This window comes from Mesitornis unicolor, unplaced genomic scaffold (assembly GCF_000695765.1).
Source record: "Mesitornis unicolor isolate BGI_N332 unplaced genomic scaffold, ASM69576v1 scaffold18875, whole genome shotgun sequence".
Taxonomy (NCBI): Eukaryota; Metazoa; Chordata; class Aves; order Mesitornithiformes; family Mesitornithidae; genus Mesitornis; species Mesitornis unicolor.
The window spans coordinates 54,994-71,882 of NW_010185166.1; the positions used below are offsets into that span (position 1 = coordinate 54,994).

At 40.1% G+C, this 16,889-nt stretch overlaps 1 protein-coding gene across 1 annotated transcript in view; it reads left to right on the forward strand.

Moving 5' to 3' along the window:
• CFAP58 (cilia and flagella associated protein 58) overlaps positions 1-12,691 on the forward strand; it is a 60,415-nt gene extending 47,724 nt beyond the window's left edge. The window contains exons 16-18 of the mRNA XM_010184760.1: positions 6,708-6,827; positions 8,357-8,490; positions 12,526-12,691. Coding sequence (XP_010183062.1) covers positions 6,708-6,827; positions 8,357-8,490; positions 12,526-12,691 — 420 coding nt within the window. The remainder of the gene's footprint in view (positions 1-6,707; positions 6,828-8,356; positions 8,491-12,525) is intronic.
• Positions 12,692-16,889: the final 4,198 nt, after the last annotated feature.

Genomic DNA, 16,889 nt, shown 5'->3' on the forward strand with positions numbered 1-16,889 from the left:
TGAGGTACTTGGCATATGCACAGAAACTCTGCTATCCTGTCAGAAAGATGTATGTAGACTTTACTGCCTTGTTAGACGGGTATTTGTAGGCCTAAGTAGTGTCTTGACTTGGAGACAGCTGTTCAGAGCTAGCAATTCCAGAACACCAGAGGACTTGATGCTAAGTGCTCTCATCTTTCAGGGAAATCTAAAGACCTAAGTCAAGGTGATTAAAGAGATGTAGGTGCCAAACTTGCAGATAGGTATTTCTAGAAGCAGCTCTGCGGTTTCTCTGACCCTTCGAGGTCATCTGTCAGATCAGCCAGAAGTAAGAGCAGAAGCTGAGTCCGCTGGGAATCCCCATCCCAAGCCTGCACCTGCAGAACAGCTGATCATTAACAGAAGAGCTGTGATAATTCTCCTTTGCTTTGGCTGATATTTTAACTATCGAAATGGCTATTGAATAGCTAAAGTACATGCTGTTACACTGACATTAAAATACAGAGGTTTTAAGTAAAATATCCTACATTTGAAGAACTTTTTTTTACTTGAAACACTCTATGTAGTAATTATTAGCCAGTAAAAGGTTCCCCATTTTTTGCTTTGTAGACTGATTCATCAGAATATTTAGACTCCTTATTGATAAGATTTGTATCAACCTCTGAATATCCTCCAGAGCGCTTTAAGACAAGCTACTACTAGAATGTGAAACAAAGGTTTGTTTAGAGCTCTCTTCAGTCCAGCTCTCAAGCTGCAGGCACTGTGGAAATAGCTGGAGTATTTACATCAATCCGTGCGGTGTCAAGAGTAATTCTTACCTTCAAGGAACAGCTCACTTTTCTTTTGTGTGCATGTATATGTATGTGTGTTCCTGTTCGCACATATAGAAAAACAGAACATAATTAAGTTATCATCTTCTGCAATGTAAAGTATAAACACTGTGATTAAATGAGCTACTCTGATTAATAATTTTGTAAACTCTTGTGTAATGTCAATAGTAAAAAGGGAATTGCAGCTGTTATTTCAGCAAGAGGTATCCGTGACATTTTCTTTTAATAGATTACTATCCTTGAGTCTCAGAGTTCAGAAGTTGAAAGGAGAGGAGGATATGTAACCTATTTGTTTGTCCGTTGGAAGAAAACGTCTGTTTTTCCACACACTTCCTAAGAACGATAGAGTAGTACCAGTACCTAGCAATAATAATGAAAATAATAAGTTGCAACTGCACTTCAGCTGGAAATGTTTGTAGTTTGTTGTGCCTGGAAGATGGCAATAATGCAGCATTCAGCTCTCACTGGTACAAAAAAGAGTCAAGGGTGAAGACCTTAGAAAATGCTCCGAGGTTTGGTTTTTTTCTCTCTCATTAAGCTGTTTTGAAAATGACAGTTTGGTGCAGTCTGCTCGATGCCAAAGGAAACAGATTTGCTCTTGAGAAGCATTATTATCAACTGGAGAGAAAAGTCATAGGACAGGTTTAATGTAACTCCATCTAGAGTGGTGCAGGTTTCACTGAAGAGGGAAATTATCCCAGCCTTTCCTTCAAGTTGGTGGTAGCATTGAAACAAGAACACCCCAAATGTCTCATGGAGTATTAGTGTTGCCAGATTGTGAAAGGACTTCAGTGCCCTGTTTTGAACCTGAATTAATTTGCCATTAAAAGAGCTCACACTGGACAGTTAAAGAAGTGTCTAGGTGATGGTGAAAATACAAGCTGTTCTAGGGAACTATGTTCTTGCAAAGTTGTTTGCTGATGGAAGTGGTATAGGCAAGAAAAAGCAGGAGCTTTTGAAAAGTGTTTATTGAGAAAGTTTATACTGCACATTTCTCGCAGTGCTGGAGGCAACTTTCTTCTATTGTTATAAAATTTGTGAAGGTTACCATATGCTAATTTTTTCTACACTTCATAAAACTTTTAATCATAGATGTCCTGAGCCAACAGCCACTCCATTAGGTGTACACATACACAGAAGTAAGTGTGCAGCTTATACAGGTAAAATGACTATGACTAAATGTGTATGTCTGAGTATGTCTATGTATGTATTTAATTCAGATTTCGGTGTCCTGTTTAATGCTTCTAAAAACGGATCACAGCTCCTTAAGGATTCTCTGCTGCCGCATGGCATCGTAAACAAAACAGCTCTGGAGTTCAGCATAGCGCTGACATTTTGGTTATAATGCCAATAAACAAGAAACCCCCCGTGGCATGTTGACTGACTTGTTTTCCTCACCTAAGCCGTGAGGAACTGTAGAGTGCTTACAGCGTTACTGTGTTGCTTTCTCCACCTTACTAATTAAAATAAGGATTTTTAGCTAGGTTAAACATTTTGGGGTTTGCCACCATAAACTACATTGCACACTTTTGCTCTACATCTTGTTAAGTTTTTTTCTTTAGCTCAATTGCTGGAGACAGGAGCTAACATAAATGAAATTCACTCTGAATCACAGGGTTTGGGATTTTTTGTGCGTAGGTCTTTTTTAATAATTTGTGTGATAGAAAGCTTTTGGTGCACAATAGAATTTTTGCCGGTCTGGTGGAGAAGGCTGTTGGTGTGTTGCTAAGCCAGGTAAATTTTTTGAATTATCTGCTTGGAAAGACAAGCTGATAAAAACGAGGACTTCATGGCCTGTTTCTGCTGTGAATACATCTTCATTAAATGTTCGGTCATCCATCGTCTCTGGCTCACGATGATACCCTGGGCTAACTAACAAGATGGGTTATTTCAGGAGTTTCCTAGTGGAAACTCCAGGGGAGGGAGAAGATGATATAAAATGGGGTATCATCTTTAGAGCTAATACGAGGTGCATTGGTCTATCCTAGCATTGCTGACTGCCTCCCACTCCTTGTCAAAGCAGTGAAACGCCTTGGTGTCATTTTGTGAATGTGTCTCATGGGGCTGATGGTCCCTCGGGCAGGGAATGACGAGCAAATTGGGCTGTGCTGGTCAGCAGCAATAGCTTTTTTGAAGTAGAGTTGTGCTGGCCAAAGTGACTCTTCCTGCTGTGGAACACCCGTGACCTCCCACTCCTGCAGAATCCATTGAAATTTCCCAAAGACCTGCCAGTCCTCTGCAGAAGAAAATTATTTTTTTCTCAGTTCACTGTAGAGCAGTCAGGCCAGGAGAACTCCGGATTCTGGCAGAGATGGCAGAGTGTTAAATTTAGGGGAAAGCAACAATCCACCCGCCCCCCACCCCCACTGAATTAATAGGTGAGAGACTTAGGGATGCAGAAACATATTGTCATGGCCCAGCCTAAAGGCAGATCTGTGGGCTCCTTGGAACTCTCCTGGAAAACAAATCTAAGGCAGGAAGGGCTGTTCTAAAATTAATGTGGAGTTTTATTTACACAATTTTCACAGCAGGTATTCACAGAGGCGCTGAAATTCTCTTTGGAATGCCTGAAATTTGACTGTAACCCTCAATCTGAGTTTCCCAGTATACCCTACACAGAGAAAATGAATGTGCCCTCATCTCTCCTCTATTGGCCTGGGTTAGTTTATGCCATAAACCAATCAAACTGGTAATCAAAATTATGGGCTCAGTCCTCCAAACACCCGATGAATTCCATGGGGATTTTGCCATGGGAAGGATTACATTAAAAGCTTTGATACTAGCCTAGACCTGTTCTGAAGACATGTACATTACTTTTACTGGTGAAGGCTAAACAGCGTGGAGTTAAAGAGAGATTTGATGCATCTTCCTTCACTCCCTCTAGAAGGAATGTTTGTGACTTTAAGTCGTTTCATCTGAAGAACATGTAACTCTGGCAAGATGTATGTTGTGGTTGCAGCCTGGCTCAAGGATGAAGGGGAGTGTGAGGGGAGGCTGTTTGGGACAAGTCAGAGAAACACATCATATACATGTTATAATGGATTAACTTATTCCTGCCCAGTGGGTGTAGGATTTCAGGTAACTTTTTCTTCATCATCATCTGTGTAACCACCAATAGAAATAAATGGAGTTCACCAACTTCTGCTTTGGGCTAAATAGCGTTAACTGACTTCTAATAGGCACCAAACAGAGCAGCTTACCATCTTGTTTCTGATTACTGCTATACCACTGATCATTACTGCTCACATGATTTTCTTGTCAGTATCAGGATACCTTCTCTCCACCCAGCCCCACTGGGTTCTAAGATGTTTTAAGGAATGCACATGTATTTTACCTGTTTTCAAAAAAAATGCAATATAGATCCATCTTCTGGGCATATTAATTTATGTAGTACAACTGAAAGTTACTTTGAATACAACTCACACATCAGACAACCCTACAGGTCTTTTTACTTGTTCAATGCTGTATCTGAAAACTGGCTATTTACAAGATCTCTGTATGTAATACACATTGCACAGCTCGTCAGTCCTTTAAATACAGCTAGAGCATTGTAGATGCCAAAATTTTTCTTTATTATTTTGTCCTGTTTTTTTCTTTTCCAGACATTCCTGATTTCTTATGTGTAGAGATAAAAGTAACTGCTGGAAGCAATACAATTTTGGTGGTAGTAACTCACGTACCTTGTGACTGACTTAGATTTATGCTGGTGGTTGTTGTTTTAAAAAATAATTGAAATTAATTGTTTTTTTTCTTTTTTTTCTGCGTCCTGGGGTGAAATGTCAGAAATTACAGAAATGCCAACTTGTGATATATAAACTTTTGCTGATGAGGATTTTCTTTTAACATTTTGCTGACATATGGTGCTTCTAACCCAGTGACAAATTAATTGACTAGATGTAAAAGAGATGGACAGCGCTTGGTGGGGAAGGACGGGATATGCATTACAAGACAGCTGGTTCTCCCTCTGTTGGATTATGGAGACAATATACATCGGACAGCTAACGAGTCTCTGTTGCATAAGATAGATTCTCCTTATAATAGAATTGCATGCTTTGTCTCTAAATGGGGTTATTATACACACCATTGCACAATGTTTGAAGAGCTTGGTTGGCCCTTGTAGAGGGTTAGGAGAGAAATAAATTGGAAAACAATTGCACATAAGACCTTCAATCCATCAACTGCTCCATATTTATCCAAATTACCATTACACTCTTCTAAAATACAAATCTGTGATACATTCAGGGGTGGAATGTTAATAGTGACCGGCCAGATTTTGACAAGGCAGATTTTTCTTTTGCTGTTGTTTTTAACTTGCAGTAAAATCTTGCTTCCTCAGGAATAAAATGTGATAGTGGAAACCACTTGTAGTGACATAATGACTCTCTACTGAGAATGAATTCTCAATTTAATTTTTGCCATTGCGCAAACTTCAGTCTGAGTCTCAGGAGGTTTTGATTTTTCCAGAGATAAACTGTGAACAACTTCATTTATAAGGAACACTTCCTCAGTAATATTCAGAGTTTAAGGGCAATAGTTTATGATTTGAAGTGTTTCCATTTTTGGATCCCAACTTGTGACCATTATAGTGCATGGTTTTCAGAAAATGCTGAGGTCTAAAAAGTCCAGATTCCTTATGCTCTTGAGACTGGACACCTAGAATTTTAATCTTCAAAATAACTAGCCACTTTTGAAAATCCTGGCTTAACTACTGAGCAAGGCCAGATGTATCAATTCAAGGTGATGTGATGGTACCATTTCCCACATTGATGGAAGAATTCTGTGGTAAGATTTGTAGACAGAGCTTATAAAAATACAGAAAAACTGGGTTTTGTCAGCCAGTGTAAATAATCACCTATCTTACCTCCTACTTGGCATTTTTGTGTTCTTCAGTTAAATCTTTTGTCTGCTAGTCTGACTTCCAGTCAAATAACCCTCTTTTTAAATTTAATCTTACCAGGTACCAGACAAGAATGGGATCTTGCTAAATAATCTTAAATAATAACAATCTTAGACTGACAGAGTAGATAATAAACATATTGTAATGTGCAAAGATATGAAGGTGGCTTTGTTTAGTGCTTTATTCTTCAGTCTAAATACAAATACATCCTCAAAATGCAGTAGAAAACAACCTTTCAGTACAGAAAGCTGTAAGTGCGTTCATGGTGTGGCTTCTGTTCAACCATGGCTATCTCCAACTCCCAAGTACACTGTTCTAACATGAAGGAAAAAGAGACCCATGACAAAAAGAAATTACTTGGTGGTAATTGTGCTAGTCATAGTTGTTGCTGTTTATACTTTCTTTCCCTTTCCCAGTGCCCTTGCAGTTAAATTGAAAGGTTTTATATGTATGTGTGTGTGTGTGTGTGTGTGTATGTGTATGTGTGTGTGTGTGTGTGTGTGTGTGTGTGTGTATGTACTTGTGCTTCACAAGATTTTCTTTAGGAGAAGTTATTCTTTTGTACAGTCCTTTCCTGACATTTCTATAGCCTGCTCACATCCTGTTTGGTGAAGCTATATTCCTTAATGCAAGGCAATGTGGCTCATAAGAAAAGTCGCAATAAGCTCAGTTACTAGTAATTAATTTCCCACCCTTGGATACTTTTCCAGTGACTGATTTATGTTCTCTGTGGTAGAGCATGCTCACTGATGACAGTGTTTTAGAGAATTTAATTTGTGGTTTGAGGTAGCTGGATGTTTCTCTTAATGAGCTCTCCCACTGCTATCACAACAACTTTAAATACCTTATGGCTAGTGAGGAAAGGCTGACACACAGGCAGATTTGTTTCTGCAAATATCTTCCTGATTGAGCTGCGTTTTTCAGTGAGGTTGATTTCGTCACAGGTTGTGCCGCTACTATATTAGTTTTATAAGAGCTCTTCCTCTTGTCTTTTTTCTTAGGAAAAGGAGAAGCTGTATGTGGAATTGAAGCACATCTTGGCCCGGCAGCCTGGTCCTGAAGTTGCAGAACAGTTGCGGCTCTACCAGCACACTCTGCGAGAGAAGACTAAGCAGCTGAAAGTAAGAGATGCCCTTTATCTCTGGCTGAGGGGCTGCCAGGATTGCAGAATGACTTCACCAGTGATCCTGGGGACCAAGGCTTCTGGGAGATTTCTGATAATCAGTGTGCATTATCCTTAGCTTTAGTATATTAGATCAGGAAAATAAGATTAATATTGCATCTCCCCAAGAGAGAACCAATGGCAGTAGAAGAGCTTTTTTCACATTATGCTAGTTTGCTTCATTAAAACAGAGGAGAAGTCTTATTAGAATATGAGTGTGCAGTACAATGCTGTAAATGCTTTTTGTGCATAGGCATTGTGGGACACCATCAGTTTTCCATTATTAAGTTTATTCTTCTTCCCTTTTCTTGAACTGATATGATCTTTAATAAGCAAATGAAAGCTATTTCATTTTCTTTTTAACAAACTAGTGGGAATATATTGAGAATCCAGTCTTAAATTCTTGTTATTTCTCTTGCAATGCTTACATGTCTATTAGACTTGCAATTTTTATAGGGATGACAGGAGTAACCTGTCCTAACCCCTTGTCACTAGAGGGAAGGATTTCCTGGTTCTGAAGGAATCTCGTGGGAAACTTTGAAAGCATGCTATTAAAAAGTGATTCTTTGATAGAATAAGCTGATCTTCCCGTGTTCTTGCCTGCATGAAAGATCAGTCTCCCCAGGAGTTCATCTACTTCTGCAGCTTCTCACTCTGTTAAAGTCATAATCTCCTGTTCACTGCATCGCGATCATGTCTATACTAACCACGAGGAAAAAAACGCAGGAGCAGATGGGCCCTTAGGAAACAAAGAGGCTGTTATGCAAATCTTAGCTTTCCATGGAGAAGAAAAACAATGTAGAAATGTAAAATAGAAGCCAAAGTTTAGCTTAACTGAATGTGATCTGAAGTTTTCCATATGGTTCCCATTTGTCCTTAACACAGTCAGTTGCTGAGTATTTCAGGCGCAGTATGCTGTAGAGTGCTGGCTTGCATGCCATTTTGTGGTACTAGGTCAAGCCATTCTCCTTCTTAAAGAAGGAAACCACATCATGCATGCTTCTACTTTTTTAAAGTTCACTGATTCACATGAAATCAGCATTCAATTCATATTTACACTGGGTGGTACTACTTTGCCTGTGTGGATTTAATTACTTCATGTAACAAACCAGATCCCTGTGAATAAAACCCATTATTATTAAATAAATACCTGCTTTATTATTTTTAAGACCTTCATTTTGAGTTTTCACCCAGACTTGTGTCCCAGAATATTAAGAGCTAATGTATGTGTTAATACATTCCCATAATGCTTGGGGCATATTATACATGTTTTACTGTGGTTAAATGGCATAGCCTTAATTTTGTAAATTGGCCTTAGGTGAGCAGAGGTGATCAAGTGAAATATCGTGATAGAAAATGAGATGTGGTGGAAAATAGTGATGTTTTATAATGTCAAATGTGAAAGGAAGAAGTGCTTGTAATAGTACTAACTTATGTGTAAGTGAAACTAACACCTCCTGTTTCTGCTTTTTGCCTTTTGTTTGTTAGGTTTTGTCCTCCGAGTTGAATATGTATGAATCACAGAGCCGAGAATACAAATATGAAATTGAAAGACTTGCCAATGAGCTTCTGAATGTGAAAAATAAATATCTGGCTCAGAAACGCAAGGAACAACGGGCCAAGTATGTGAAAATAACAGTTTTGTTTACACAGCTTTCTGCATAAACCAGATTTTTTTAGACCCTGCTTTAACCTTTTTATCAGAACGTGACCAAATTTGACTGAGGTGATATAATATTGTTACCTAATTTTCCTGAATGTTATCCTTCATATTACTTCTATCTGGTCTAGATTTACCATGATCTATCACCAGGACAAGAACATCCAGCAGAGGTGTTGCTGACATGTTCTGCAGTCCAGTTAAATTATTCATACCAATGAGATGGTGCTTGGAGGACGCAGATTAGTGTCTGGTCTCTCAGGTTGAATGAGAGAATCTCCAGCATTATGAGGACCTCAATACAATTTACAAGTTACAATTGTCATAAACAGCATCTTATATAGGGGACAACCTTTCTTCAGGCGGCAACTACATAATCCTGGTGTAAGAGCAGTGTTCCAAAATCTGTTAGTTGTGACTGATGACTGTCCCCTTCTGGTGGCAGATACCATTGCCGATGGTGGGATTCCCCACCCTCTTCTTGTTCCCTTCTGAGCAATGTTCAGAGTCTAGCTTTGTCAGATGTCTTACTATTTTGACAATAGAGCATAAGAACATTCCTGTAGGTAGTTGTTGTATCTCCTTAACCAACAGCAGTTTGATGACACCTCCCTGCTACCCTGAGTCCTCAACTGTGCATTCAGCTGCACCTCTTTGTTAAAAGAAAATTATTAGGATCTTAGTTGCCCAAGCTCTGGCCCATTAAAGTGTCCTGATTTGCAGAGGCTGAGAGATGAGACTATTCTGATAATGAATCTCCAGGCTGGGACACCAAAACTATTAGTCACTTCTGAAAGTGGAGTTATTTGATTTTCCTTTTAAAGGAGAAGTTTCTTAGATTTCTGCAGTCAGATATGATCTGTTACTGAGTTTTTCTGTGTATGCCTTTTGTCTTTCCACCCCTTTCCATCCTAAGCCTGTCCCTTCCTCACACACCAAAGCCAACAGTTCTCTACATTGCTGAATATAATTCAGAGCTGCCTGTATCTGTTTCTTGCTTAATCATATTTCAGCCAGCAAACAGTTCTGATGACTAAATTAGCAAAATAGTCAGTGATAAACAGTGACTCTTGTCCATCTGCAAATCACATAATGTTACCTTAATGTTTGGAATTAGCAGCAATTGTGCTGTGCTAATGGCCTTCCTGGAGCTTTAGGATCAATATATGAGGCTACCATAATGCTGATAATCCATTTCCAGCAGCTAAGTACCCTCTTCACAATGGTTTCAATGTTTCTATTTTGGACCATGGCATCATGTTTCTTTCTGTTCATCAGATGAGAAGAACTTCACACATGTTTTGTTATTATATTGTACCTAGAATTAATTCCTGTCATAACTATTGAAAAAATCCAAATTGTTAGGGGCATAACTGCTTTAAAGGAAAACAAAAAAAATGTGCGAGGTGATGGTGACTGAACTTGGGTCACACGCAGTGAATGGACTTTCATGGTGCAGGTCCATTATTGCTGGGGTCATTGCACTGTTTATAGGGTGCTTCTGCAGGACAGGAGCATCTCATTATTCCTACCTCAGGCTCAGAAGATACCAGCACTGTGCTGTCACTTCTGTGCTGTGACTTGCACTTCTCCTCTCTTAGTGGCAGCCCAGAGGTGGCCAGGTGCTGGGGTTGGGTCTCCTCTGTCCCTCAGTGTTTTGTTCCCCAGTCAGACCTGTTGGACACATCCTGCTTTGAAGGATATGCACACCCAAAGCATAACTGGGCATATCAGTCCTGGCTAACTGTAACTGTAGCTTCTGTAATCTCTAGACTGCGCTTTGTGTTGCCCAGCAGCAGTGCAAAGGAAACAACCTTGTGCAGCCTTTCTTCTCCAAACTGCCAATTGTGCATGACACATCATCTGCTTTCTGCTTTCTGTGCAGCCAGGTCCCTCCCCAAGGAGTCCTTCACCCATGACGTACAACCACACTCATGCTGGGCTGGATGGGCACTGCCTGGTGTGTAGATGCTGACCAAAGAGCCAGGGCCATTTGATTCTTACAATCTCAAGTTGCTCTGAATCCCAGCTGGTACAAAACCACTGACTTAATCTCTGTCCTGCCGGCTAATGTTAACAGCATGTCTGAAATAAATGTGGCTGGTTTTGCTAATAAAAAGAGGATCTTGTCAGGACAATAGCATTAATCGCATTATTGACTACCCTGGTATGAAAGAGAATTAATACTCCCAGATAACCTCACACAAAGGTATCATCTAAAGCTTTTATTGATTTGCACAAGACAGTTCTGGTTTGTGATTTAAAGTCTCAATACTGAACTAATGCAGCTTTCCGTGGGATGCTGAAGGAATATAATGAGTAACAACAGGAATTTAGCTTTGTTTTGTGTTCAAGCTGAAAATCCAATGTTTAAGATTTTGGTTGGGAATTTTAAATCCTCTCAGGTTCTGAATATTGTCTTTTCCCAATGTCTTAGGCATTCTTTTTCTCACTCTTCTCATTCTGTCCCTCTGCTTCTTGCATCTTTTCTGCTTCACTACTTCTCCTAGTTGCTTCTAGCACCAGGGTTCCAGTTTGATCTTTTATAAGGATCAGTGAGAAAACATGAAGCTTAAATCTACACCAGAGATCTGATCTTGCAGTCCTATCTATGTAAATAACTGCACTGATGGATGTCAGTAGTAACTGGGAGCTTTTGCACGTGGTTGCTTGCACATTAATTCTGCATAATATATTACAATATTCAGCTGCATAGAATTTTCCATACTGATGAGCACATCTGGTGGCTGTCTCCATGGGAGCATGGACTCTGGATCATTCTCTCCCCAAAGTTGGAAGCCCAGTAGTGAGATAGGACGAGCCATCTAAATGTAGAGTGTTATATTTTAGTGCTGTCAGCTGGCACACCCATTAGTGTTAAATTGCTATAATTAAAAAATTTATAAATTGTTTTCATGGTTAAGTTCATCTGTGCCATCTTTTGCCTATTCTCCCACCTCCATGTGGGTTAAATTTGGAAAAGGAAGCATAACTAGTCGTCCTACTGGGTTTCTCTGAATTTCCTCCTCTCCTGACACAGATATTTAGGGACAAAGAGAAAAGTATTAATTCCAGGAAATGTTCTCTTTTTCATTACTGGGCTCTGAGGATGGGTGCTAATCTGACAAGGCTAGATTTTGCAAAAGCCTGGTTGCACTCATGTTTGTGTCTCAGTCTTAGTGACTGTAAAATAAAAGTAATGGCAATGACCTTCTTTGTAAAGTCTTGAGACCTCTGCTGTTATGATAAACCATAAAGCTCCGCTTGGTTAATTTTAAATATCTCAGGACCTTTCTCTGAAACCTGCAGGTATATCACAGCGAGTTTGAAATACTGCCCTCTGTATTCATTCTGCTGTGCTCACCTCCCCAACCTCTTAGGAGTGGAACCAGCTAACTCTCCTTCCTTCCTCTTAAGGCCATCAAGTTCAAGCCCTCCTGGATCCTCAGATGGAGCAGCTTCCCAGGGCTATCAAAGCATCTACAACACACTTAGTTTTCTTGGGATGTAACAGGCAGGGCAATTATCACTAGAACTTTGTTAAAACATGAAGACAGATAACAGTATCTAGTCATTAAAATTCAACAAAGAAAAAATATCTCCCCATTGCGCCTTTGATGAATGTAGCTGTTTGTTTGAAAACAGGCGTATACTTGCTAGAATGGGTTGGTGATTAGAAATCTGAAGTCACAGAGCTCATGCAGAAACTTGCTTTAATGAGGTGCTCTGACCAGTTTGAGGAGTGGCAGGAAGAGAGCTCATTTATTTCTAATTTTTAATATTTCCAAAAGCCATCAGTAGGCTTGAAATTAGATCCAAACAGACACCTAGTCTTGGCAGTTTAGCTTAACAGGCTTTAATCAACAATTTTTAAATGATGTCTTGATACATGGTTGCATCAAAGAAATTTTGGAGGACGCAGATTTCCTTAGTTTGTAAACATCACTGGGCTGCAGAATGAAATATGTATTTTCCTTTTCTTTGTTTCTATTTAAAGGGAGAAGGAGCGATCCTTGACTGACGCAGAGCCTGAGTTTCCACGCCACAAGTCTGATGTTCCTCGCTTCACCGGGGGAGGCTTTGCTCTCAGCAGACCCCTTCCCAGAGTTACACCTCAGGAACGGACTGACGTCACCACATTCCCATTCCTAGTTTCTTTCTAAACTCTTTTTGTGCTGGGTTGTTTGGGAAACTGTAATTTTATAAGAAATTCAGAATCAACTTTCCCTCTGAAATCACTGTTTTGCCTTCAGGAAAAGGTATTTTTCAGTAGAATTAATGTAGTTTTAGTTTACAAACTGTGGACCAAATCTGCCCATATGGTGCCAGCAGAAGCCTGCACTGGTGTAACTGAACAGTGGAGACCATGCAGCTGTTTCTAAATACTGTGTCTCTATTTAGCACTGTAACACCACAAAATGCCTTAATATGTAGTTATTTCCCCTTTATCTACCTCTGTTGTAAGCACTCACTCCATTTATCTTCTGACTCAAAGCACCTGAAAGAAGTGAGAAAACAGAAGAGAAAAATTAATAGGCTGCACTTTCAAGCCCTACTGAGCAAATGCAAAATTAACAAGTCTTTACTTAGATGTACACGTGTAGCAGTTCTTTGTGCAGGTAGTATATAATAGGTTTATGCAGTGTTTGCTACAGTTGTTATTAAGAGCAAGGAAGTTTGTGGCCACAGTGCTGTTTACTCTGGTAGACACAAAGTGACATAATTATGTCTGTTCAACTGGGGAGACTGTACACACTGCCTGGGACATGCTGTTCTCCCACATAAATCCTTCCAAGCAATTCAAACTTGGATTCAAAACATGGCAAACTTTGCTCTTTAATTTCTAGACACTTGAGCATTTTTCTAACTTTCAGAAATTGTTTTTATAATACAGCAGGAGCCCTCCAACCTTCTCAGCCAAAAAAGATTTAATTACCATTCATTAACAAGTGAAATAACAAAGTCACGGCATGAGGTGCTGAAGTGTAGAAAACTTTCAAGCTGTAAAATAAAATGTTTTGAAACTGATTTGTACATGGTAGCTTTTTCCCAGCCTGGGGGATAAAAATACTTGTCCAAAGAGATATGCTGATAAATATTTCACATGCACAAAAAAACCCTTTGCAAAGATTTTGTTCTTTCCTTTGGTGGAATACATAATTAAATATTAAAGCTACTGTGGGAAACTTTTAATGGAAGTGTTTAATTCAAAGGAATCGAGTTAAATACGACAGGGATCTACTTTGCTTTTACATTGGGGACCAGAACACTTAGTCATCAGATCCATTGTGTTTTTCTTTTGTTACCAAAATAGCTATTATTGCTTTTTCTCTGTCAAGTGCATTATGCTAAAGTTATCATTTTAGGGCAGTCATGCTGTCTGAATCCTATCTTTTGCATACCTGATGTCCTTATAGTTCGAATAATTGAGGATAACTGACACGGGCACTTGAGTCTGATGGGCTCCCAAGTAGGTTTTACTGAAGCTTTTAAAAGCTGGCATTTGTTAAGGTCCTGAGTATCCAGCCTGAAGCTGGACTCTCCTATGCTTACTGATAGTGGGAAGTAATTCATACTGAAATAAATCATCAAACTCACGTTTATTAATTCACATGAATGAGAGAGGCACAGTTAGACTTCTAGAATACCATCACACTGTAGAGAAGCAACTTACTTGTTACTCTCTGAACTGAACAGCGTACCCTCTGAATTACCCAGAGGTAATCCAAGTCTGTGTACATCTTTCCCTCTGTTTGTTATCAGGGTTACAATGGTCCGAGCACAGGAAGGGGAGCCAAGCGGATGGAATCTGTTCCCTAATTGCATGTGTTTTTATGAATACACTAATAAAACAGATTCTTTTCCATCTTTAGATTTACTTACTAGTAGCTTACATTTCACAGATTGGACTATTTTTAGGGTAACAAGTTCCATCCCTGAGTGATTCTTGAGCTGAGTTTTCTACTCTCTAAAATGGGTGGGATAGTATTTGCCTAGTGACTTGCAAAGCTGTATTCACTTATGTCTAAAAAGTTATTAGTCTTCCAGATTTAAAAAAATAGAGAAGTGAAAAAAAATGTGATTTTCTCATACAACATGTTCTTCCAGTCTGAAGGGCTGGGAAGTGAGTGTAGTAAATTCCACCTACAAAGTACAGGAGCTTTTACTGTGTTCACCCCCGATTTCAGGCATCCAGATGTGAATGTGTTGGCTATTGTCTCCAGTTTTATTGCATTATTTACTTACTACTAGGGAAACTAAATTCACAAGTTAATTTAAGAAATAATAAGAAGAAAAAAAGGATAAGAAAATACAGTCATCAAATTATTGCCAGTAACTTTCAGCATAATCAGGAGTAGAATAACTGCAGCCAGCTTAATTTGTAGTGCCAGAGAGTCAAAACCATTTCTGAGTTCATATAATAGAACGGAATAAAGCACACCAAATCCCTTCCCCCAGTCTATAAAAGTCAGGGAGCTTGAAAAATTGCTCTGGATGCCTGTGAACCCAGCTGATGCTGAGGTGCTTTTAGTGTTCAAGGATTTGGCTTGCACAGCAGGAAAAGGCAGAGCGTTAATGAGAGCATCATTTGTTCAGTTGCTTCTGCATTGTGAGCCCCAGCTCTGAAGTGCTTCTCCAAGTTTTGTTGCAGAATAATGTTAATTGAATTCCAGTCTGTGCAAGATGGAAGCCTAGAACTAGCAAGCATATCTTTAACTTCTTGTTCCTGTAAAGATACGTGTAAAGATGGAGGCGAAGGGCTGTGATCCACGGCACTTAAGTTAGCAGAAATCTTTCTTCACTTTAATTGGTTCGGATTGGAGCTGTAGTAGCTTGCACAGTGAATCTATCCTGGGGCCTTTTTCAGTGAGCAAAGTATGCAATATTGCTCATTTTCAGAGCTCTTGCAGTACGTAGATAATATTTTAAGTAACTTCCCATCTACTTTAAGCTCTGATCTTGTCTGGCAGGTCTGTATTCAGCATATTGTACAAGCAGGACACAAACAAGACACTGTGCACTGAACTATCAAGTTCAAAGGCGGGAGCATGACCCTTTTGGGATCACCTGTCAGCTACCAAAGACGTGGCACATGAATCCAGTCCTTAATTTACACTCATTTTGTGAACTCAGAGCAGCAGGAGCACATACTACATGCCCAGTACAGTAACACGTCCTGTTGCTGTAAATCTGGGAACCCTTTGAGTCAACAGCAGCGAAAAACAGGTCACAGCTCAGGCTTTGTTGTGTTGAGAGCTACAAACTCCAAGGCAGGCTGGGGCAGCAGAAGGAAAGGGTGAGTACTTGGCACCCACAGAGGAGATCTTTTACCAGCACCACAGAGCAGAGGTTTTGCTGTGAGTGGAGCAGCAGGTGCTGGGCCCAGGGGCACTGGTGGACCTTAACAGCCCTGGTCAGCTCCACCTGGGTCCAGAGGCTCCACTGAACAAGCACCACCCTGCAGGTGAGCTTCTTGGGGTCTCCTGGCCTTTAGGGAGCAGCTGGCTCTTGCTGCACCCTGGCAGCAGGACATAAGAACAGCTTCAGTGCTACCTTCTAAATACTTTCAAAGAGCAAGATGTCACAGGACGGAGAGGAGTGGATTGTACGGGAAAGGGGACTCTAGGTGTTGAAAGCCCAGGTGAACAACAGGAGAGTTTCCCCTCTGGACTCTTGCAGATAAGAAGCTGCGATGAAGGTGCTCAGCTGTATATCCCAGAGCACTGCCTGCAGGTGGGTTGCCAGTAAGTCTGCAGTGCCAGGTCTCAGGCTGCTGTTTCACATCCTTGTGTTAAGGTGAAACTGTTGTGCCCTAAACAAGTTGCAAGAAAGAGCAGAGAGAAATAGAGTATTGATTTATTCTGTGTCCCCCATGTGAAGTTACCAGAGGGTAAAGTTAGCAGGAGAGTCAAAAAGAGAAGGCAGGCAGCAAAATGCATCTCTGAAGCATTAATAACTCTTCCTGAAAGTTGGCCCATCCCAACTATCTTTACCCAAATTAGAGTTGCTAAATCATGTACATTTGTATTTAGGCACTTTGGCAATTGAGTATTATTTTCCTAGCAGGTGGTTTAGCTGTTGTGCCATCTCATCTAGCAGTGTGTATTTTTAGTGTGTTTCTAAAAGCAGGAGCTTGATTTTGATGCTCTTTCTGTTCCCATACTTGGGTGCTTTTTAAGCAGACACACACACATCAGCTACTTATGCTGTTCAGCATACAGAAAGATGTCAGGATCTCATCCCATGGGCTTGTTTGAGAAGCCTCATTTTTGAAGGGGGAGGTGAAGCTGTGCCTGTGGCACACACGGGTGTGAGGGAGCAGAGCAAGATCCATAGGATGTGCTGCATGAGGCTGAGTTC